General features: G+C 46.7%; 1 protein-coding gene across 4 annotated transcripts; it reads right to left on the bottom strand.

The window, feature by feature from the left end:
• Nucleotides 1-853: 853 nt before the first annotated feature.
• EWSR1 (EWS RNA binding protein 1) lies at nt 854-24,534 on the bottom strand. Of its 4 annotated transcripts, none has more exons than XM_062589898.1 (17): nt 24,461-24,534; nt 21,096-21,132; nt 20,793-20,844; nt 18,311-18,434; nt 12,453-12,639; nt 10,926-11,093; nt 9,900-10,114; nt 9,145-9,325; nt 6,288-6,325; nt 5,744-5,776; nt 4,664-4,782; nt 3,882-4,011; nt 3,338-3,460; nt 3,052-3,229; nt 2,566-2,663; nt 1,632-1,899; nt 854-1,251 (listed from the first exon to the last, which is right to left on the bottom strand). In XM_062589898.1, exons 1-17 carry the CDS (start codon nt 24,471-24,473, stop codon nt 1,212-1,214), a joined length of 2,004 nt encoding a protein of 667 aa, XP_062445882.1. In that variant the 5' UTR covers nt 24,474-24,534; the 3' UTR covers nt 854-1,211. The 4 variants fall into 4 exon arrangements, with proteins under 4 accessions (XP_062445882.1, XP_062445880.1, XP_062445881.1 ...); XM_062589896.1 differs by having other exon boundaries at nt 6,288-6,322; nt 24,461-24,524; XM_062589897.1 differs by lacking the exons at nt 854-1,251; nt 2,566-2,663 and having other exon boundaries at nt 1,783-1,899; nt 24,461-24,524.
• Nucleotides 24,535-24,849: the final 315 nt, after the last annotated feature.

The raw sequence follows: 24,849 nt of genomic DNA, 5'->3' as shown, positions 1-24,849 counted from the left end.
CCCAGCCCTGAGCTCCCAGGCAGAGGCCCAGGCAGCAGAGGACGCCAGTGCTGGGGCCCAGCGCCCTCCCACGGGGACGCGGTCCCCTCCGCGTGGGCCACCAGGCCACACGCAGTGAGTCACTGCCCCCCTTCCCGCCGTCGCCCAAGCCATCAGCAACTCCCCCCCCCCCCCCCCCACCACGCCAGGGCTGCCGGCGGGCACCGGGCAGGCTGCGAGGGGAAGGCGCCAAGGCACAGAAAAATCCCCAGCACGACAAGGACAGAATGGGAGAAACGAGGTCGTCTCCAAACCCCGCGTTCGTGGCTCTCCCCGGTACGAGGCTGCACCCCGCAGCACCGGCTCTCCCCGCAGAGCGCCCTCCCTCCCGGGCTCCGGCTCGGAGATCCGCACCCCACTTCCCCGCTCCCTTCCGAAGCTCCGACCCAGCGAGGTTGCCAAGGGCGTTTCGCGGGCGAGCCAGCCTGCGAGCGCGGCCCGCGCGTTCGCCGTGGGGCTCGCGGGCTGCGTCTCACGGGTGCCATCGCCCCAGCGCCGGGGCGACACGGCGACCGACACGGGAGAGCCGCCCGACAAGCGCCCACCCAGCCCGCGCTCCCGCGTTACAGCCAGGACGCAACTTGGGTCCAACGGCTCGTAGAAACACCGGAGCCGCTTCCAGGGCGAAGGCGCAGGACGGGTCACGGCGCTTCGCTTCGCTCCTCCGCGCCGGCCTCTCCCGTTACGGCGGCTCCCGCACCCAGGCTCCCCGGCTGCGAGAATCCCCGCGGGAGGGCGGCCGGCGGCGAGATGCCGGCGCCCGGCGCGGGGCTGCTGCTCCGGGCAGAAGGTTCTCAAGAGAGGCCAGAAGTGGTAGGTTTATAAACATTTGGAATTTTATTTAAAAAAAACATCACAACCATTAACATTGTTACAGTTAGTTGCCGCCTCTGGGGTTTGCACACGATGATACGAGCATGCTCACAACAATGGTTTCGCATTGGTTTAGTTTTAGTTAAACAACCATTTTTAAAAGGAAAAAAAAATAACTCAGCCCACTACCATTGAACTTGGTTTTAATGTTTCTCCACAAATGGTGAAAAATACTAAAGTACAGACAAGGAATAATCATAATGTTGTGGCCAACATTATAAATATGGAATTATAAATTTAAAACATTTTCTGGTTTAAAAAATAAATCTGGTAGTAAATGCAGCTCCGCGGGTCTGCCTCTAGTAGGGCCGGTCTCTGCGCTCCTGGCGGTGCTCACCCCTGCAAGTGGAGAGGCCGGGTCAGCCGCAGCTCCCGAGGGGCACGTCCTCTCCGAGCGGCTCTTCCCACCGAGGGGGAGCCGGAGGGAAGGCATGCTCCTCGCCCACATCCAAGGCGGATCAAAAGCAAATGTGGCTGCCTGCAGGAAGAAGGGGCCCTGCAGCCCCCCCCCCCCGCAGCCCTTTCCAGGGGTGCTGCTGGCTTTGGGGGGTTACTCTATCCAAGAGCTTTCCCCGCTGACCGAGCTGCTCCCGCTTAGGTACCAAACCTCCCTTCCACCCTTGCTGACACTTCAATTTGCCCCTTTCCCAAGGTGGATTGCCCAGACGGCAGCTCTCCCCCAACCCATCAACCCCTTCTCCCCTCGCTCCCGCACATACTTGTCCATTTTTCCTGGTCCTCCGCGCCTTCCACCTCTGCCTCCGCCTCCCATCTGTTCCATGAGCGGTCCAGGCGGGCCCCCGGGTCCTCCTCCTCGCCGTCCTCCGCCTCCATATCCACCTCGATCCATACCCCGGCCCCCTCTGAATCCACCTCTGTCTCCACCACGGCCACCTCTGAACATGCCACCAGGTCCCCCACGGTCCATGAGGCCACCTCCTCTTCCACCTCTCATCCCCCCAGGGCCACCTCTACCACGGTCTCCACCTAGGAGAGAGGAAAAAGTTCACAGGAAAGAGCAACCCGAGAGTAAGAGCCTACCTACTGGGGACACTTCTTCAGCCTTTCAAGCTCTTGTCCCTTCACAGGAAATTTGTGGCCTAACAGCTGGTGGGAAACCCTGAAGTCGAACAAGGTTGCAGGACAGGAGATCCGCTCTGCTCACTGTTGGCTCGCACATGAGAGCAGTTACGCATAGGGACTGCAGAATCAAATGGACCAGGCTGCTGGCTGAGCTGGATGTAGCCAAAGGTAGGCAAACTGCAGCAGCTCCGAAGTCTCACCAAGTTTCTCCTCCAAAGTCAGGAGGGACGGGGCAGACAGAGGGGTCACTACCTGGGAGTAACGAGGTGATAGTGCTGCTTTGGGGAACTGGAGCGCTGAAAACTGCCCCAAGGAAGAGGCTCAGCAGTTCAAAATGAGCTGGAAAGTGTGGGGGAGAGGGTGGAGCACAGCACTTGAGTCTGCATCTCGCAGCTCAAAGAAGGATGTTTCCCCAGTAATTCCCACAGCTGGAAACAGCCACTCCCTTGAATTTGTGGTTGAAGAGCCTCAAACCATGCTCAGCGCAGCTCATGGCCCTTACAGCTACCTTGGCAACACCAGTGCCACAGCACAAGCCCTTCACAGCTGTGAACACTGCCATACACATACCTGGAGGGGGAAAAGGGGGTGGCAGAAACCCTTCTGGTTTAGGAGCCTTGCACTGATTACACTCTGTTCTCCAGGCGAAGTTCTGGTTTCCACATCCCCTAGACAAAACCGCGAGTTAGCAAAGACTGCAAATGCACTCCTGGTTAAGTACCATCACTCAGAAGCGTTGCTCGGGTGCTAACGGAGAGCACGGCGTCTTGGAGCTGGTCAGCAGGACCTGGGGGGAGCCCCTTGGTCCGAATTACTTGGCGCGCCGTGCAGCAGCAGACTGCTGGGTTATGCTGCAATGTGGATAAAAGGATCTGTGCTGTGGTGCTCTGAGCTAAAGATGACTATTCTCACCACAGTGGGGCCGCTGCATAGGTAGCACATTCACATGTGCCTGCTGCGACACGTGGAAGAGATGAAGGCAGCATGGGGTAGTGCTGGGTATCTGCCCAAGCAGAGAGGAGAGTTTCTAGGCACGGGCAGCAAGCTGGTACTTACGGATTGGGACACTGCCAGTCTCCAGCTCGGTGCTGGACGCTCCCCCCAGAGGGGTTTCCTCTGGATCCTCGGGGTCCTCTTGAGGAAAAGCCACCCCTGTCTCCACCTCTGCCTCCCATCCGGCCCATGGGACCACTTGGACCGCCAGGACCCCCTGGACCACCAGGACCTCCTGGACCTGAGAGGAAGATTCCATTAATTCCAGCAGCAGTTGAAGGACAGTGTAACTCAGCAGATGTCACAGCTCTGGCTTTGCCCTTTGGGGAGCCGAGGGAGTTGGATTTACCTCCGCGGAGCGGGGGAGGCATTCCCCGCTGCTCACGCGGGGGCATCCCGCCTCTCATGCTGTTCATCGGGCCCTTCTTCCGTGTGAGAGTAACTTTGATCTTGCTCCCCTGGAAATCCTTTCCTAGAACGAATACAAAGGTAAGAGCTTCATTTTGTGCTATTTGCTGGACCCAGATAAGACATACACCTTTCTACCAGGCTAAACGAGCGCACGGGATGCCTGGGATTTCACCCAAGCGTCAAAGACAAAGGGTAAAATTCCAGCTGTGCTACTAAGATAAACTTTAGTTATAGGAGAGTAACGGGGCAGAGGGAGCCTAGGCTACCGCAGACAACCACTACCCAAAGCAGGACGTTCACCTGTTCCAGTTAAAACCAGTAACTTTTTAGGCAAAAGCCTGTATGATAATCTCGAGTTAGCTTCAAATGACTATTACCCTAGGTACACTGAGGAAAGAAATGCCTACTTCTAGCAGCCAAGATTTTAGCTAGGAAATCTTGAATGAAGTGATTCCATCACAGAACAGGCTCCGTGTACTCACCATCAAACCACTCTACAGCTGTTTTAGCAGTAGATGGGTCATCATAGGATACTGTGGCATCTCCTTTTGGTTTGCCAGTTTCCTTGTCAATGTACAGGTGTATCATAGGCTGCCCAGTCCTCTTGTTCATCTAGCAGAAAATCAAAAGACCATCTCAAATCACATCTCTCCCATAAGCTGAGTGATGATTCTCTCTTCTGTTCTGCTATTCAACCTGAGACAACAGGCATCCTAAGTACACCTCATTTTGGCAACTCCATGGCAGAAGGAACAGCCCCCTCTGGCTCCCCATCTACAGCAGTTACTTCCCAGATAACCAAACTGGCCCCCAAAAACAGACTGCCTGGCACACCAGCCTCTCCTATATGCCCCTGGCAGTGCAAGAAATGGGCTATGCAGAGACTGAGTGAACAAACTCTCCTCTCATGCTGCTCTATCTTTCTCTAGCCACCCCGATCCCTCCAGCCTGCCAGGAGCAGATCCACACAGACACGCTTCCTCCACTTCAAGGACGTAATCACTGGTGCTTCTGCAAGTCTATTTGCAATGTCTAAGCACAAGTCCTGCAAAGGTTCTTCCGGGAAGCCTGAACTATAGGTGAGCTCTCAGCTGTGGTGATCTTACTGCCCCACTAGCAGGAGACTTGCCCAGTTCCTGGATAAGAAAGTCTAATGGCAAATGATCAATGTGGTGGTACGAAGGAGGTGGGCAATCCCTTTCCATCACTCTCTATCAGCTGGAGACATGCTGGCACTGACCCACATGCACATGTTCTTGCTCACCTTGACAACACCACACTGTTTGAAGAAGTCTGCCAGATCCTCCAGGGTCACATTATCATTGAGTCCCTGCACATAAACTGAACTGTTGTCCGAGTCCTCATCCGGGTCCATAGGTGGGCCTAGGAGATAATTCACAGTGTCACAACAGCGAGAGAAAACAAGGGAATTCAAAATAGTGGTGTACTTATATCGTGTTACTCCCTATGCAGGCTGCTGCTTCTCTCTCAATGAGTGTATTTATAAAGTGACATGAAAATCCTGGCACTCAGAGCAGTGACTCTGCAACGCCTCCTAAACGCAGGGAGGGAGAATTGCACTGAATGCTCTGGGGGAATGCCTGGGAAGACCTTGGCTTTAGCACGAGTGAGCTGCCTTGCCTCCTACTGGCTGTTTTGGTTCATTTCTGTGCAGCAAGTCAGGCAGGCACCCACCCAGTGCAATGCAAACTGCATGGTTAAGCCACTTGGTTTTAACAGGAGGTACCTAAGGTGAGACCTAAGGAAAAGCTTTTGTGCACAAAAGACCCGATGTGTGTTAGGTTCCACGTCCTCTGTGCTTCTGCAGAGACATTCAGCCCTTCCTTGCTGCACCGATCAACCCTTTTGCCAGCAGAAAATTACGCTGATCCTGGAAGACTGATATGCAACCACCAAACACATCTGCACAAAAGGAAGGGAAGAGCTATATGCCTACAGGCCCGGGGTCAGCAGGACAAGGCAAGAGACTACCAGGCAAGCTCCAGTCTAATGCAGCCTAAAGTTTGCTTTTTCCTGTACCAAACAGCTACCAGTCAGCTACTTAAAAAGGCCCCCACTTCCCGTGGAGAGGGATAAACATCTCACAACCATCAGCAGTTTTCCACCAGTCCCAGTGTTCTGATAAATCAGGAATACAAAAATAAATCAAATAGCCATAAAGAGATTGTAAGCGGCTAAGCATCTTTGTGCTTCTTCTCCAGAAGGGCAAGTGATAGGGCTATGATGTCCACGGGCAACAGCCCTTGTCTGGAGCAGGGAATGAGCACGAGAGGTCTTAATCTCAGAGTCTCAGGAGAGAGGCTGAGCAGTTGTTTGCAATTACCTAAATCAAGGTCTGGTCCTTCTTCCATGTGTCCTGCCAGTCAGGAGAGAATCATAAAAAGCTGTGTTAGTGCACGTCTTGCAGGCTGAAGAACTGACACACACAATACTATCTACTTATAACCACCATTTGATGGCATTGGTTAAACTCAAATTGACCTGCATTGCAGAAATGTCAGCAATGCACCTTTTACTTGGTGATCAGTTTGCTATTTTTAGCAGCCTTTCAAAACCATTAACCACTATTACACTTTTTAATGCTTTACCAGGCCAATCAGTTTTAAGTTTATTTTAAAAAAAAGTTACTTTAAAAAAATTATTAAATCCAAACCATTTATTTTCCCCAAATTACAGAAGTGGTTTCAATTCTTCCAAGTTACCCTGTGTCCTGTAACCGCATACCCCTAGGCATTGCCGGCAGTACCCATTACAGTCTTGTTGCATGTCATTTTAACCACTTATCAAACTAATAAAAATTACACTTTTTCTAAAAACTGACTGCATTTTTTTTTAAACACTATCCATTGTAATGCTCAAAAACTTACCACCAGGCTTATTGAAGCCACCTCGCTCTCCAGCGCTGCTGGGGGGATAAACGAAGAAATGAAGGCCTTTCCCTTTACAAAGCCAGTACCGCTCTGAGCCTCTGCGGCTCACTGGGAAGAAGGGCACTGGCTAAACATCTCCAAACAATGCATCTGTCTCTCTCTCTCTCATCTCGTCACTATGCCTTTCTTCAGGGCAGCTTGCTCAAATTTCCTTTACATATACAACCTCGCTTGTCTGGTCTTAGACACCACTTTTGCTGTCGGTACCCTTTCATTACTCGTATTGGTATTATCAGTGCAATACTTGGCAAAAAATGTTTTCAAGCGTTACAAATTGTGCTTTTATTTAAAAGAAGAAATCAGGTCATTCACTGGTCAACTCCCTCCCCTCTGTGTGTACATAAAGGTGCACCCTCAGCCTCTCGCAGCAGGAGAGCGAAGCGAGCCCGCAGGTCCCTAACATTAACAGTTAAAAAGGCAGGAGACAACCATACGCGATACCTACAACACAGTTCAGATGACATTTCCACTAAAACCTCGGTATAAAGCCATACATTCAGGTCACTACTGAATTTAACAAGTCTCTGTGGAAGGAGAACTTACAGAATACAGCAAGGGCTCGAAGGCCTGGGGTGCAGCTTTGTGGACACAGACCAGAACGGAAGATTTCGGCACATGTCAATGCAAACTCAGGGCCGCAGCTTTCATCAAAAGCTTTGGCTAAAGCTTTCGGTTTATGACTGCTTTCAAGTGCTGGTTAATTAGGAAAATGCCACCTGAAAAGGACTTTTATGTTTCTTTTTCTTTTTGGAAAGACAGAAGTTGTTTTGAAGGAGACAAGCAGAGGAGGGAGAGCACCATCTATTTTCTAGCAAGTATTGCACCTCTAATACTGGGAAAAAAAGTTGTCAATACACAGTTTCAAGCTGTTGCATGCAGCTTTGCCTCCTTTTGTTAAAGTACACACCATATATGTAATGTCTCTCTTTTTAAACACATACTTTTACACTTTTTAATGTTACACAATTCTAAAGTAGTATACCTCCTCTGGTTTTATTACCAAAAAACAAGTACGCAGTTACCAAAGTTACAGAAGGATTCCATTTATACAATGAATACATTTGGTTAAAAATATTCTATGTATATTTTTCCTCTCCATATGGACACCGTGTCTAGTCCCACTTTTCATTATGCTGCCGGCTGAGTACTGAGTACGGGTACTTTTTAAGTATTGAAGTGTATACAAGGCTCTCACTTTGTAACCTGTAGCATATAAATGCGACAAAGCATGTTAAAAAGTTTCCATGTTTAACAGCCAATGAAAATATAAAATAATTGAGTCAATGAAAAAGGGCATGTTAATAACATTGAGCTCCTTACCTGCTGGAGACACTGAAATCCATCACCACAGCATGATAAGAAGTGCCGAGTTCCCCTACCTGCCCTTGGTGTTCACGGAAAGGCCACCTTTTCTATGGACAGCAGAAAATCTATGTCCATAAAGCAGGGGGCCCTTCTCAATGGTCTAGTCAAGTGGAAATCACTACATACGTAATTTAATCTCAGATTACAGGTGTGATTAGAGACAGATGGCAAATCTTTTGCAGTGAGAAGCTCTGAAGGAACTAGAAATTTTAACATGTGATGATAGATATTTCAAGTGTCTACATCTACTTTAGATCGTTAGAGTTAAATACATCATGGGTGAAATCTTTATACAGAACCATGGAATTCTGTTCCACTCATGCCAATTCAAGCCAAATGTATTCCAACATGAATAAATCTTTTTCTTCTGTTTCCATGTACTGGATAGTTGCGTTTCTCCGATAAAGATTTCATGCCGCTTCAATTCATTTCAACAGAGCTATGCAGAATGGTACTGTAACTCGCCCAAACTCTGGTTGCCACCAGGTTGTGAAACAGCTTAGTAAGTTGCCCATCCACAAGAAGCTGCAGTTCTAGCTACCCTGCCAAATACAAGGGCTGCCACTTTGCATCCCATGCCGTATTTCCCGTGTGCATCTACGGACACTCTGCATAGCTCTGAACTTGCGAAGGGATAGAACACACACAAAGCTGCACCTTCCTTCTCTCACTAGCCTTTGGTATTAGTCCGCTTTCCTCACCTTTATTAAAACAGATACCACAGACAGGGAGACAAACTGCTGACCTGAAGACATAGGTTTACTAAACCAGATTTTGCCATCAGTTAAAACGGCCAAACTGATTTAGACCACCTGAAAGCTCCAAGGGGGAGCAGTCCTGGAAGTCAAGTCAGATCTTTGCATATTCTCGGGGCCTTCCTGCACACTCCAACCAAGCTCTAAGTACTCCGGCCACTCAAAGCCACAGCTTCAACAGCAGCAATCTGCCCCACACATACACTTAGGACAGTAGCTCTGCATGCTACTTCTAAGGTAAAGAGGCTGACAGTGTAACACGAGGCTGCCACGAGGCTTCCGCCTTGTACATACCTGAACTGTCAAGATCCCCATTAGCGAGGCACAGGAAGCAACTCCTGCACCTGGAGGAAGGTTTGTGTGTGTTCGATCCGAAGTTACTGTTAAACCCTGCAGAGGATTTCACCTCTGCACGACCATGAAGGGAGCTGAAAGTTCCAGGTTTAGCAATACCCGTAATTGCCCCATGCCCAACCAGCTGCAGGAAAAAAAAAAATTAGATCCTGCTCCTATTTCCCCTAGGATAACATTTCCATGGATTAGAAGCAACCCTGCTATAGAGATTTGCTCCATGGAAGTACAGCTGAGATTGTCAACCTTTCAGTCCCCTCTTTCCAGTTCAAATCCTATGGGTAAAACAGAATTAGGTAAAAGGAGAAAAGATTTGCTCTTACCCCATTCCACCGCGTCCTCCTCCCCGCCCACCTCTGCTCATGCCTCCGCGATCATATCCCCCTCTTCCCCTGCCCCGGTTATCAGGGCCGCTCATGTTCCGGTTCTCTCCTGGGCCTGAAAAACCTCCGGATTCCTGTCCATATACATTCATACTGCTAGGATGGTCCTGACGGAACGAACCTGAGGAAGTTTGTAATGGAAATGTTAGAGAGCTGCAGACAAGAGTGAGTCTAAGCAGCCTGTACCCTATTAAGCCTTTTCTTCCCCCGTTCTTCATTAGAACATAGTTACTACCCCCAGACAACTGTTCACTACAGTTCTTACAGAGATAGTGCTGTTTAAAGAAAGATGCACTGCTTTTCATTTGCAGGACCAAGTTTTAAGTTAAACACTACGAGTCTGAACTCTCTGGAATTGTCACCTAGCAATACACAGTCTCTTATACCAAGTCTTGCCCACCCCAGGCCACATCAGCATTTCGTAGTTCTTTGTGTTTCGACCACCTGTTCACTTTTACCACTCCATGGCAACCAGCACAATTTGCTACTGAGCCAGTTAAGCCAGTCTGCAGCGAGAAAGGACAAGAACAGCTACAGTACATCCCCCCCCCCACCTCAAAGCGGTTGCAAGCAGAGACCCTCTAGACCCAAACAACAAATGCAAAGCCTCTTTTTGCATTCAGCACATCTCGTGGTGCAAGGGCCGCAAAACCCAACCCTTCCGCTGATAATCCCACAGCTCAAAGCACACTCACTCTGCTGGCCGTAACTGCTGCTCTGCTGGCTGTACTGGCTTGGGGCCTGGCTGTAGGATCCAGTTTGGGGTGGGTAACTAGTTGGCGGTGGCTGCTGTCCGTAGCTGCTTTGCTGGCCGTAGCTAGTCTGCTGTCCGTAGGTGCTCTGTTGCCCATAGGTGCTCTGCTGGGAGTAAGTGCTCTGATCATAACTGCTTGGCTGTGTAGAGGAATAGCTGAAAGACAAAAGCATTAAAAACATGGAAAGATAAGCCAATTCTCTGGAAGGCATGCATTAGACTGCAGAAGTATCTCACTAGGGAGTAACGCAATCTGAAGACCTACGTACTATTGAAAAACATTTAAAAAGGTGAAGTCAGCCTGCGGAGGCTAGTCTGATGGCAAGAGAAAAAAAAATAAACGTGACTGATTTGGCTTTTAGCAGTCTGTGTGACTATTCCTAATTCACGCGCAGCGCTAGAAAGAGGTGAAAGCGTCAGGGTAAAAATCAGCAGCAATTCAGACAACAGGCTTCACTTGTGCTTTGGCACTGAAATATTCTCAGCTGATGGATAATAAAACAGTTCTGTTTCATGTATTTCAGGCTTTGAGAATTTCAAAACATGCATTCTAGAAGTCAGCATCAACACCATACCCGAGAGTGGTTAGTAAAGATACCAGAGGGCAAGAGGTGAGTCCCTCGCCAAAACCACATGTAAGGAGGTGGCAAAAGGTCGCTTTCACACTCCGTATCTAGAAAATTTCTTAAAAGCATTTGTCATTTTTGCCTTGTTACTGCAGATACATATGCATAGATATCTATCCACTCCCTCAAAGCCTCATCATCCTTCTGAGAAGCAGCATCCCAACAAGAATCACGCCTCCCCTCTCTCAGCACATCAAACCTCCCTTTAATTTTGTTCATATAAAATCCTTTCAAAAAAAAAAAAACAAAAAAAAAAAAACAAAACAAAAAAAAATTTTGCCCAAGCTAAGCCAAAAGTTCAAGTATCAGCTGCACCAGGCGTAGCTTTCTGAAACAATTACCTGGTAGGAGGATAGGATGGAGGCGCAGTGACTGGCTGCATAGGGTAACTGGCAGGCACCTGCGGGTAACTGTAGTTACTCTGCCCATACCCTAGGCTGGGCTGGCTATAGCCTGTCGTACTTGATTGTGGCTGGCTAGTCTCTGCTGGTTTGCTGCCATCCTGGGGTCTGAAAAGCAATATTGAACAATGAGGAAACACCAGTACAAACTCCCTTCTGTGGCAAAAGCTAAGGCACTCAGATCCTCTCCCACAACCTACAGAAAGGTGCTACTGATTTCTTGCAGAAGTGTTACAAATTGGCATCAAATCAGTGTCAGTCATTCTGATAGCAGCTAATATAAGTCAGTTAAATACTAACATTTTGTCATCTGCTGACTGGTAATTTATACACTCTCCTGCCACCAGGAAAGGCCTGGGCAATATCATTAACTGAGCACTTAAAGAGAACTAAAGCTTCTGTTTACCAGTTGCATTGTGAAACCTAAGGCAGGGGATTTAGACTTTGGCTCCAGAACGAATCAAGGATGTGAAATGGAAAGCCAATCAGCAACGCTGCCACTCCACTCTAGCTAGTTTTGCACAATGCTCGTAAAACATTACCTCAAAAGCAGCCAGAAACTTTGTCAACTAAAGACATCATTGTTTGGCTTAGAATCCAGGGCAATGCGATATTGCCCCATATACATTATCTGGTGAATGGAAAGCAATGTTCAATACGAACTCTCAGGGTCTGAAAATGAAGAGAATTCTTGCCTAGAATTCACACATCCCTTTCTTTCATATTTGTCCCTTCCTGTTCATAATCTCATGGTGTTTCTCAGAGCCAAGTAAAAACAACTGAACTACTTTCATTGTACAAGCTGGAAAATTATTCATTTTAAATGACACCAGAACTAATATTTCAAGTGTTATCTGAAAGACAGGGACAGAGCTGTGTTAAGCTCTATCTTTCCTAACTAAAGCAGCTACTGTAAATATCAGGTAAATGAATACAGCAGCTTTAACTTGCTGATAAATAAGCTTCTATTATTTCTTCTAAAAATTTCCTGTATTGAGCAAACAATTACGCCAAATATGCTACCAGCAGTGTCCAGACACAAGCAATTTAAAAAGCAAATTGTCTTCAGCACACGCACCTATTCAAATCACAGTACGTAACATTATCCTAGGTAACCGCATGACTCAGAGATCAGATGAGACACTGGTCAACCTGCTGTTTTACATCACGAGTCAAGCGCCCATTTTTGCTGGTTGGTTGCTCTTCCCACCTGACGATAACAACGCTGACTCATTACACCTGAGCAGGAGCTACCTACATGGCTTCCCAGGGCCTCGAAACCGTGGTGGGATCAGATACAGCAAGAGCAAAGGTCAAACACAACAGGCAGAGAAAAGGCATGTGCAAAAACATGTGCAAAACCGTGGACCCCGGTTCACCCAGTGGTGGCCTTGGGCTCACCCAAAGGGCTCTCTTCAACAGCAGAGCAAAAACAGCCTTAGGAGAAAGACAGAAAACAGACGTTACCTTGCAGGTGCGGATGTGGCGGGCTGCTGCCCATAGGTTGGGTAGGCAGGCTGGGTGCCGTAAGCGGACGGTGCTGCGTAAGAAGCCTGAGTGGTGGTAACTGTAGCGGTGTTAGTATCGTAGGCGGCTGTGCCATACCCCTGCACGGGCTGACTATATGCTGGGGGGGCAGTCGGGGTAGTATAACCTAGAACAAACGACAGCCACATCAGATCAGCTTGCCAGCTTCCATCCAGCATTTCAGATTATTCTACTTCATGGTTCATTGAGACCTCAGAAACAGTACAATTTTACCATTTCAAGAATACTACAGATAACCTCAAAATGACACGCTAACCCATGCCACCCCTCCTGCCTTACCCAAATAACCCCTGCGAAGAGGTACCTCAGCCTTTACCCCTAGTTCTGTTGTCACCAGCCTAGCCCAGAGGAGCCAAAAATCACATTCCAGGCCCTTATGGAAAGCTACCTTTCAATCCACATCTACAACTGACTGTTTATAGCTACTGAAACTCAAAGCTAATGTAATCAAGTGCATATAGGACAAGCCAAGGCATGCAGAATCTTCTGAAAGTCAGAAGACAAGACAAAGCTCCTGTTAGATTTAAAGTACAATAAATGCAAAAAAAAAAAAAAAGTTCAATCAAAAGTTCAAATTTTCAGCGTTTTTGAAAAATGAAAGCACAAAATGGCCCAAGCCTGACTTAAGAGGTCTTCTGGAGCCACTTATAAAGTACTGTTTTGAATCAGTAATTCTAGAAAGAAAAGAAATCCACTTTGCTTTTGCTCTAACTTAAGGGAGTTCAAAAAAGAAATACACAGTAGCTCCATATGTTTTATATATCTCTGTTTTACTTAGAATTTCAGTTTGCTTTAGGTAAGAAGCTGGAAGTTCATATAAATTTATTTCTGAACAACTGTCCAAGAATATCTGAGATCCCAAATGACCTCCATTTAGATTAGTCCTTCCAGCAGCCACCATGCAATAATTTAACCAACCATTTGGCTTGACACAAAGATGAAAATCGGGTATTAACTTGGTTTTTTTTCCCCTTCCTCTGATTAAGAAACATGCAAGCAGGTTTTCAACTCATGAAACAAAAGACTGCACGAAAAGCTTTACCAATCAAAAATACTGTCAGTAGAAGCTGACTTACTAAAATTATAAAACTTTGATTGCCAAAGAGCAGCCAACTGGTCTCCATCTCATGGATGTGTCCTAAATTGCATCAATTAAGATAACAGTTTCTCCTTTGCTTGTTATTTTTATTAAACATAAGACACTAGTGATGTACTCTTCCTTCTAATTATATAGCATTTTAAACAAATCATGCTGTAGCTTTTTATTTCAATTCCCAAAGAGAAAGTGCTTCAGCAGAACACAGCTGATGAATCTGCAGCTCCTTCCCCTTCTTCAGCCAGGCCCTCACAAAGCACCTTCCCCGCTTGCTGTGCTTTGCAGGTAACCTGCTACAAAATCAGGTCCCTTCTAAACTGCTTGAGCTAGCAAGTAAAGAGGAAGAGAAGCGAGAAGAGGAAGTTTACAGAGCACAGAAATTAATGAAAAACAAGCTTCAGTTTTCTGTCTTGACCATTATTCTCAAGTTTTCTCAGGTTCCTGGTGAAGGAGCTCCAAGTGGACAGAAGTTTGTCCATTTTTTTTGCAACTACATCAGCTAAAAGATACTGCATGCTCCCACAAGCCTTGTTTCTTCTACACTTAGCCTACCAAATGGATTACAGTACCACTCTCCCAGTGAGTGCCCATAGGCTAACTTCCCCATCACAGTTCTGCCAGTCTGGAAACATTAAAGCGAGAGAGAAAACTTGTCTCCCACCAGGAAATAACTGCATGAACCACCAGCAAATCAGTTCTCACAATCACTCAATCATTCGTTTTTGCTGAGAGGATCTCTAAAAAGCAAAGTCCTATTCCAAGTGTTACTGAAAAGGGTAAATGAAATGATGCTGAACAGGAAAAAACAAACATGATTTAGAGCCTCAGACAAATTTAAACAGCCCCACTGCTTAATGTGAGCCATCCATGGCATTTCCACCAAGAGTAAACAACATCAAAAGTTAAGGGAATCCTTATTTCAAGTTGTTGAAGCCTGAAGACTTACTAAAAATGCCTACAGTTTGCAATAAGGTTACTGCTAAAGTAAGTGTCATGGAAATCAAACCCCTGGAGTCCCGGTGTCACCCCGGGTGAATCTTGTCACAGGTAAGAGGCACAGGGAGGTCTTCCCAAGTTTGATCCCTCTGGGACAGTTAGTGGCAACATTACCCCTCCAATCTAACGAGTGAGCAGGTTTCCTAAGACCTAGCTCTGCACAGTCATTAGAATAAAGGGGAAAAAAAAAAGATTATCGTGAATTTTAATGCTGCAGCTCTAGTTGGAGCATTTTGCTTGTGAAAAGATGCCTAATAGAAAGTTTCTGTACCAACAGAAAGGGCAGTGATTTTAAATCCCACTGGCCTAAATTCTCATTCCAACAACTCATTTAGATGCACAGAAAATCCTCAAGACCTATAGTTCTGATGGGGACATTAACTTTACATCCCTTCTCTGTCCTCTCCCTACCATTCAGTAAGAAACACAGACAGGCTGCAGAACACATACTATAAGAAAAAAGTAACAGAAGAACTTCGATAACCTGCTTTAAGAAGTCCAGTTACATGGCTCAGTTTCCTCTCAAAGTATCCCAACCTGCAAGCAAAACCCTTATGGAAGTCTATGAATCCTTCACGCAGAAGGGAAGCTTGCAGGATTTGGTCCCAGAGAACATCAACTACAAATAATACTGGATTCAAAGAGATTTATTCTGAAATACGCAGGCTTCATATCAGCCAGCAGCAGTTTTTTGAGGATTCTCTCTGATGCAAGCAGTATTCAAAGCCACCCGTGGGGTCTACACACCCAAAGAAAGCTGACACCTGTTTTGCATGCAGATTTTCTAACAGTGAGAATCCAGGGAAGGAGTGGCAGAGGCTACCCCCCTCCCCATCTGCACTATTTTCATATAACAGATTATTGCAGTAGCCAATACACCTATTGCTGTGTTAATTTCAAATTCTGAACATATTAAATATATATATATATATATATATATATATACATAAATCATAAATTTCACAGATAAAAAGAGAAATGGGGGTTGGTGATTCATAGAGAGTAATTCCCACTTAGCTATTTAAAGTGGATTCATACTTGGATATTTGAAATTACATACTTGCCCCCAAATGACATTTTTAGAAATCCAGTAATTATAGCAGATGTAACTCTTATTTACTCTCGTAATTCATGCTTAGACGCTGCGGTGATTAAAGAGCAAACCATGACCACAGATTCGATGGTGCTGATTAATCCTCTAATCCACTTTCCGTCTGAGGACTTGCAGACAAGCCTAGAGACTCACAACCCCAAAACCCCTCTCCTCCACATCAAAGCGACAAGATGACTCCAAGACACCTCTTCCTACAGCCATGGGAGGGAAGAAGCATAACCTCTGCATTAACTCTCACCTCAGGCAGCCCGAGAGGAAAGTCAGCCCAAGTCAGAGGTGGCAGATTGCTTCAGACTCAAAGAGGTCCCCAGGCAGGTTAAAACGGCCCTAATCTGAGGCAATGAGGTGATGGAGAGGTACCGGCTCTGCCATTCTTGCAGAGTCCAGGAGGGTGTGTCTGCTCAGGATTTGGACTTCCCTGACAACAACAGCATCTTGCAAAAAATAGACTGTTAAGACAAAAAGGAATTCTGCTTTTAAATAATTCCAGACATTCCCGTGCTACAAAAAAAAAAAAAAAAATCAATCCCTAGGAAAAATAAATTGAACTTCAAGGTAAAAATTGCAAGTCTTTTGGGGCATTGAGATGTATGTCCCAGGCAACACCATGGGCTTTGTTTAGAATGAAAAGCAAAGTAAGTATTAGGAAGAGCCAGAGCGATAGAAAGACTGGCTTTCAGCACTACCCATTTCATTTGCACAACTCTGACTCTTCAGGGAGAGGCAGGTACCAGAAGGATAAATACAATCTGGCTCTCTGTCTTGAGGATAACATAAACCATCCTGCCACAAACAAATGCTACATGGATTGAGGCAAATAGTAGTTGCAGGCCTGATATGATCTTCCATTTGACCACTAAATGCTTTTTTTTGATGAAGTGAAGCTTTTTGCCTAAAAATGAAGCTGTACAGGCAAGATGCCTGATTTATTATCCCTCCAACAAGCACACCCTTAAACCAGAGGGGCAAGGAAAAACATAACCAGTGTAACTCCTGGGACCCTTGCAGGACTGCAGTCAATAGTAAGGACTAAGGGACTCAGGCATTTCTAAGAAAGAAATCTTGCAAGTCTACAGCTCTGTTCTCCTACTGGTTTTTGTCTATATACCGTCAAAGGGAAAGAAAAGAAACCCATAGATAGCCTGCAGTGACACTTGCTGAAGGCTACTTGGTTTTCATTCTGCTGGACATGAGGTAACTGCTAGGCAGAAACTTTCCTCATCCATAAAGGTGTTTAATACTAGAGTGCTGTATAACTGCATACAGTATAGGATATTTTTTTCCCTCTACATCCTTCTTGGTTTCCTCTATGGCCTTGGCCTTCTCCTATGGTTTCTGTGGCCAGATACCCCATAGGCACATCACCTGTCTGTGCTAGTATTTGCATTCTTTGGGAAATATTTAAGAAAGCTCCTGCTGTAGTAGACATTTATGCCTTTCATATTAAAGAATGGATTTGCAAAAAATGGTACTCAGAGCATTGCTTGGAGGAAAACTTGCATTCTTTTTCAATGACTCCTGAACAGTCAAGTCCAAATAAATATGAGCATGTCTCCACAGTTTCTTTTCAACATTAAGACATTTTCACAGAACTCCAGTTCAAAGAGCGTACGTTGGAATAGTTTACAGAGCACTTATGAACATGTGAGGTATGCATCTGCACTGGAAACCCAAAGACATAACATGGAACATGCAAAGGTGGTGGTCAGAACATCTGGACATGTCTAACTAGGCTGTTTACCCTTTAGGAAATGATACGACAATGGGCTTATATTCACCTGAAACCTCTTGGTATGGCTGCCATTATTACTTGAGAAGCTTTATCCATGAAGTACACCACTCAGGGGAACTTTTCAAAGATGCTTATTTTAGAGATGTGGAACTTGCAAACAGCATTACATCCTAGTAAATTCTTACTATGCTTGAGGGGTGTGTGTGTGTGTGTGCATTGTGATGTTGCATATTTTTAGTGCTAAAAAGAAGTGACACCTAAAGGGTTAACATCACAAGTTTAGACAGGATGAGACAGCATTTTCCATGCAAGAGTGAGCAGGATAGTCAAACCTGTACTGGTCCCTTCTACTGTGGGAAGCACAAGACAAAAAGTAGAGGGTACACTATCAGAACAGGCATACAGTCACTTTCACTGATTTGATTTTCAGGCAACTGCAGTGTTTGGGAAAAAAGGTTTTCTGCACAGGTTCAAAAGCAGCCAGAGTACACGTTTCCAAGGAGCACTGCTGTGCAGCATGTGTTTGCTTTACTCTTTTTAAGTAAAGTAAATTCTGTAGTCATGCTTAGTTCCACAGCATAAACCAGCACCCAAAAGGTTCCCTGAAAAATTAAATGGGTATGTTTGTTTACTCCTGGCACTCAGCCCACCCATATCTTACCATCATCTTAAACTGCCCTTCCCTCAAGGAAGGCTCTGAAGGGAGTAAATCCTTTCCACATGAAAGCAGCCCCGAGTAATTCAGTACAGTTTAGGCCAGAGTTCCCCAATACAGATAAGCTAAAGCCTTTAGCTCAACTCTTTTCCAAATATAAAGAAAGTCTTGCAGGCTTTCTTACCGGTTGGAGGCTGCCCATAAGAAGTTGCATACGCAGTCTGCCCATACGTTGCAGTCGTTTGAGGTTGCGTGTAGCTGACGTCAGTGGGTTGTCCGTAAGTTCCGTAACTCTGTTGCCCGTAAGTCTGCTCCAAAGACAGTATGAATTTAACTCATGAACAGAAGTGACTTATACGTATTGCACGGACATGTACACGCTGTTCTTGTGATGCACACAGACTGGGGGATCCATGTTACCAGATGTATCGAAAAGCAATCTGAGTCAAGCCAAGGCTACCGTGAAAGTTTAAGTGCTACTGCAAATTTCAATTTAGATCTGTAATGAAGTTACGAATGCAGTTTTTCAGTGCTGTGACTGGAAGGATGTCTTCCTAAATTTGCACAAAACACCTCTGCTCTATGCAAAGCAAAACATGAAAACATCCAGCTCTTAATTACCTAGGCACACACAGGAACATCAGATACTTCCCCAAGTAACCTGAAATACTGCCAATGGGACTGCTAAGAGGGCAGAACCGCACTAACTAAAATAAATTCAGCCACTTCAACACAAAAATCCTTCAGCATTAGCTAGGAGGAACCTACTGAAGCTTTCAATTAAGAATATTCTTTATGCCCACTTTTCAACAGTCTTAAAAATAGGAGATTATATAGGTACCTGAGGCTAGGATTAGCACAAGCATCCTAGGGTTTCCCATTCCCAAAACTGTTCCAGTTAGGGCTACTTCTATTCCAGTGCCTTTGTAGGGAAGCACTCAGCTAGAAAGCAGCTCTCAATTCACACCTTACCTGAAGTTCACTTTCAAGTATAGACAATCACTAAAGAACTGCTTCTGCACCTCCTCTCGCTTGCTCACAAAGACAGCACCGCAAAGCAACTCCTCAGTCACAGCAATCTGAACAGCAGCCCAGGGTGATGGAATTAGTTCTGAGCTGCTGGTGCTGCAGTTTTACCAGCTTAAGAGCTAACTACCCTCAGCCCCGTGCCATAGGCCGGCTGGCTCAAACTTCAGGCACTAGCCAGCTTCAAACAGATCTGTGTGGTCAACAGTTTGGTTTAGGATAAAACTCTAGTTACAGCTCAAAAAGCAGCACAAAGACAAACCTTAATGTCTAGATTCTTAAAGCTATTTACTGATTTCAGTGAGAGCTGAGGACTTAAATGCTTTGGGGGATCTAAGTTGATATCTCAGCCAGTCTCGCTAAACTCAAGCCGCAGGTCTTAACTAAGAGTAAAAAGCTTTGACCAGACTCGATTTTTAACTCATCTGTCAAAGTTCACTACATCAAGAGGCAGGAAATGCTGCAAACCTCCCATGGCTATTTGCCTACCGCTGAGTTTGAGTTGTGTTAGTATCACCCTGAAAGGATGTTGACAAGATCTGTCTTTCTCTGTTTGCCAGACTGTTTTAACTTACTTTTCTGTGTAACCTCTACATTCAAAAGTAGTTCTTGGAATTTTTCTGTCTCGATATATTCATTCAACATAGAAGTTGTTGAGGACACCATTTCAGACAATCCAAATGCCAAGACTGAACCTTCGGCTCCTCCTGTAATAGTGATATTTTTTCCAAAGGCCAGTCTCACACTGCAGCACGAACAAAAGCTCGTGTATTCACACAACCTCATCCGCCTTAGATGAGCTAGCTCAGGTACCAGCAGCATGTAGCGGGGCATAGGTGGTCTCACCACGCATGGTTAAGTTAGCTCTCAGCTCGACAGCGCTACAGCTAAGCTACTACCACTACTAGAATTAACCAATCTGAAGCTGCTCAGTAACACTGCAACACTTCAATGGAGTCATTTTTGTTTTCATAGTGTAGACACACTCTTGGGAGGCAGGTTCTTCCCCCCCCCAAAAAAAGAAGCTATCCAGTGATGCTGAGGAAAATTAACCAATGCTACTTTTTAAGGAGAATAGTCTACCTTTGAAAAGTACACTTGGCATCTGTATACAAACATGTTTTTAACAACTTGTACCCTGAGGATTAAAAAAGCATCATTTAATCAATTTCTTAAACATCATCGTCATTTTGCAGTCTAGTCAACTGAAAACATTAATAGTTTTAGCAATAATACCTTAATGAAAAATCTATTTTCCCCTCCAACTGCTGCAATTTCACAAACGGCACCTCTGTTTTTTATTTTTTTAACATTTCCCTCCTACACTGCCAAGTAAAATGCCCACCAACATGTTGACGACAAATGTACACCAAGCATGAGTTTTTTTTTATAATTCTCTCAGCAACAACAATCTTAGGCTAGGAAATATTAAGAAAGAAGGGGACTGTTGAAACTCCTTGATTTTTAGGTTATTTTCACTTTAAGAAAGCAGTTCAGATGGTACAGCAAGCTACAAGACAACTTCTTAATGACCGATTGTGACATTGAAGTTCAATGTTTTTCAAGGCTGACAGAGCCCTATGTAGTTTACCGGCAGACATGTGATTCAGTAGGAATTATAAAACTGTTCCATGTTTTACCTGGGTGGTCTGTGCATATCCTTGAGCTGGCTGAGGTGCATATGCGCTGTAGCTGTAAAATGAATTTAAAGACATTTATAATGCAGTCCCATATTCCTGACTTCTGCAAGGCATGTATCACACAAGACAGTTTTCAAGTATCCAAATGATTTCTGCTGAAATTCCAAGGTAATACAGAATCTAAAATTTAAAGGAAAACCATAGGGCTTGCACATATACTTGAGTTAAGACTAAACCACAATTATTACATACTTATGTTATACCTTTTTAGAACACAGAGGATAAGACTATAACGCTACTTACCCCTGCTGGGCTGCAGCCTGGCTATAGGTACTATAATCTACAAGAAAAAGAAATTGAAAAGACAGTTAACAAAATTAACAGTGTAAGAGCACAGCAAAGATGGTTAACAAAATTAACACTGTAAGAGCATGGCAGCTGGAATTTCCCCGGGCATCCTGAAAGGAGAAAGAACTGAAATCACAGTTTCAAAAGACCGAAGGTAAATGCACTTTTGCAGGCTTTTCGAAGGAAACAAAACCTCTCTTCCCTGCATTGTTATGGCTGTTTGCAGCAGCAACTTTGATCTCAAATGACCCTACTTTAATTTAACTGCCACCTTGGATAACACCCAACTAGACTGGCAGTAGGGTGTTTTGTTTTGGAACAAAAGAAACACTGGGGCTGACACTTACAAACCCAGTTTCAAAAGGCCAGGTTGCAAGCTCTTTGGATCCATAGAAACTACAATACTTCAGTCTTTCTGTTTAACTTTCAAGGGCAAAAACAAATTGCTGGAAAGTTCTAACACTCTCCTCATATCAAAGTTCAAGACAGGCAGCTGGCAATAATTCCCTTCCCAAAGCCCTGATCTATGGCAATAGCCTGATGCAGAGGAAAACTGAAATTCAAAAAATGCAAGCAAGAAAAGTCTACACTTAACTGGTTTGCTGCAAGAGATGGAAAACGCAGCTGCACAGCAATTACAAGGCTATATTTGAAATGATTACAACTCCTAAATGTGCGCTCTCACTCAAATCGTGAAGCATTTCCAGTTTCCTCCCCAAAGTTTAGAGCAAATGGTAGTGACGAGTTTGTCGCTTAGACTAAACCTTCCCAGATAAATTCAAACTCTTCCAGAATCAGAAGAGTCCCACCAGCAGAGTACGCAGATCAGGAAAGAGTTCAAACTCTGCCCATATTTGCTGCTTGGGCCACTGCATTTGACCAAGCTGGAAGCAAGCAGAAACAAAATGCTATTATAACTTTTCTTGCATAGAGCCAAGCAGAAAAAGGTTTAGGTGTTTCTACTGTCATAGTACTCAAGGTAAACGAATCTTCAGTAAAAACCTGATGTTCATGAATTTGAGGAATCTGGCAAAAGACTCCACAGACACCAGTTACCTCCAGATTATAAAGAGACTGCCTTAATCCCATTATCACTCCAGCTGTTTGCAACTGAAGTTGACAGATCACCAGAAAATATTTTGAAAATCTTGTTTTCTATGTATCATACACCAAAGGTTCCTGTTTCTTGAGGCCATGGACTCATCCATAATAACACTTTCCACTCTTCTTCCTAACCCCCTAATCCCTCTACATGAACATAGAGCTTTTCCTCCTTTTCACTTCTCTCTTTTGAGGCTGCAGCTCAGGCCCTGGGGTATGTGCTGATCGAAACTTACTAAGAAAAGAGATGCCGTAATTTTGGCAGTAGTTTTTTGACAGATCTAATTGGTCAAAACACAATAAAAAGATGCTCAGCTGCTACTCAAAGGCTTCTAAGATCCTGAGACGTGCCACGTAAATTGTCAGACTATTTCAGCACTATTCCTGCCTTCCTTATATGCTGTCAAGTTGAACATTTTAAATTCCTGTTTGCTAAATTCAGGGCCTTGCCTCTTTTTTCAGTCTACATGTGACTACCAGCTCTGCGAAATGCTGAGCGTTAAATACCATCCACACCAATTCCCCCTCATCCAGTTGAGCTTCTTCCACCTCTCGCTGCCTCCTCCTCTGTCTCAGCGCTGCTCCTCCACCCTTTTCCGCACTGCACTGTGCTGTAAAACCTCCATCACCCCCTTCCCCCTCTTTTCCAAGCCTCACCTCCTCTCTGCCCTCCAGCCGTCAAAACCTCCCTGGCTCTCATTTAATTCCCGTTTGCAGCTCCCCTTTGGGCTGCCATCACTCTTCAGGCTGTTCACACCTATATTGCCAGCATCATCCCGTCCAGCGGGGATGGCTGCTGGGCACCCATCTCTCCAGCCTTTGCCTCCTGCCCATTGACCATGGGCAACCTACCACTGCCCCAAGGAGGAGACAACGCTCCTGTCTTGAGCTCTGCACCCAGTCTTCAACTAAATCTTGCTCTGCACGCTCGTATCCCCTTTTACAGCCTTCACACAGGGATATCAAGATGCTCCATTCCTCCCTTTGCTAGATTTAAGTCCAGGTAAGTAAGTTTAATTTGCAATTTGTCTTCAGTAATTCCTCTCTTTTCCTTTGCCAGAATATAGATTAGCACAAAGCGCTCAAAAAAAATAATATGGTTAATTCAGTTAAAACCTTTCCAAGCCCTTATTTCCAAAGGGAAATCAATCTTCATACTTCTGTTTCATGAGGCTCAAGAGCACAATAGTGCAGCCCTAAAATAGTAGCTCCCACGAAAGAACATTTCCATTTATTAAACAGAAAGACAGCTATATTTTTAAACCTCACTTTGACAATGCCACGGCACATGTTTCTTTAGTAATTTTTTTTTAACTCTCCAAGGCGATATTAGCCATTTTCCTTTACACTCCTTGGTATATGACATTTTCCCTCGTAGGAAGGGTCCAGTCTTCTGCACTGGGCTTTAAGTCCACACTAAACGCAACGCCAGCCCAGTTGATAACTCCGAATCTTGACCCATTTACATCCATTTGCGGCCCTCCCGTAAAAGTACGTTTCCGTCCGCAACGCTTCACCGGTTTCCCTCCAAGGAATCCCAGCTGCACCGCAGGACGGGCTCGAGCGGCCCGCGGAGAAGCCGGACGCGCGGAGGAAGGCTCCGTAACGAAGGGAGGGGATTTTTTGGAAGGGCCGGAGCCGCAGCGTGTCACCGCGCTGCTCCGGAGGCGGAAGCTCGGCTAACGCGGTGTCATAAACACTATTATTATTATTTTTTAATAAAGTTACGAAAAGCCAGGCGGGAGGAGAAGCAAGGGGCTCGGGGCGACGCGGGGGGCGCGTTCTGATGAGTCACCTCGCGGGCACCAGCGAGGAGCCTCCTCCGAGGACACGGCCCGGCCCGGGGCCCGACCGCCCCGCGGCGCCGGGGGGGGGCTCGAGGCCGGACCGCGGCCGACCTCCGGCCCCGCGCTGCCCCGGCCAAGCCGGCGGCGCCTCCTCCCCCCCCCAACCCCGCGGCCCGCCGAGCGCTCCAACGCGCCGTAACGGCAGCGAGGCGGCGGCGGCGGCGGCGGCGGGCTCGGGCTCGGGCTCGGGCTCGGGCTCGGGCTCGGGCTCGGCCCCGGCCCCGGCGCCCTCCCGCGCCGCTCCCTCCCTCCCTCCCTCCGCCCCGGCGGCGGCCCGGCCCCCGCAGCGCCGCCCCGGCGCCCGGGCACAGGCGCGGCAGGGGCAGGGCCAGGGGGAGGCCCCGCGGCCCGGCCCGGCGCGGCCCCGCTCACCCGTCGACGCCATTTTCTCGCCTTCCTCCTCGGCGCTCCCAACGTCCGGCTGGTGCGGCCACAGCCGCCCCGCACTGCGCAGGCGCCGCCCCTCCCACCTCGGGCCGCACCAACGTGCCCCCCGTGTCTGGGGGGGGTTGCGGCCCGGCGGCTGCCTCACCGAGGGGCAGCGCGCGCCGCGGCCGTCCCGCTGCCGGGACCTCGGATCTGCCTAGGTATGGCCAAAAGCTGGTACCGGCCTCCGAGGCCGCGGGCGCCGCTGGAAGTTGCGCTGCCCCCGCGCTGCCTCGCCGTCCCCCTCCCAGGCGGCGCAGTGGTTCGGCCCGCCGCGGTTAGGGAGCGTCGCGCAAGAGCGGGCCCGGCCTCGGGGCGCAGCGCGGGGCCGGGCG

The sequence above is a fragment of the Rhea pennata genome, chromosome 17 (genome assembly GCF_028389875.1).
Source record: "Rhea pennata isolate bPtePen1 chromosome 17, bPtePen1.pri, whole genome shotgun sequence".
In the NCBI taxonomy this organism is placed as follows: domain Eukaryota; kingdom Metazoa; phylum Chordata; class Aves; order Rheiformes; family Rheidae; genus Rhea; species Rhea pennata.
Note: the sequence above shows the minus strand (reverse complement) of the source record. Positions and strands in the feature narration are given on the sequence as shown.

Coding starts and splice junctions, on each gene's coding strand:
- EWSR1 (XM_062589898.1), bottom strand. Junction 6,326..9,144: donor GGAGGACGCGGTGGAATGGG/GTAAGAGCAAAT, acceptor TTATCCCCCCAG/CAGCGCTGGAGAGCGAGGTG. Junction 2,664..3,051: donor GACTGGCAGTGTCCCAATCC/GTAAGTACCAGC, acceptor GGTTTTGTCTAG/GGGATGTGGAAACCAGAACT.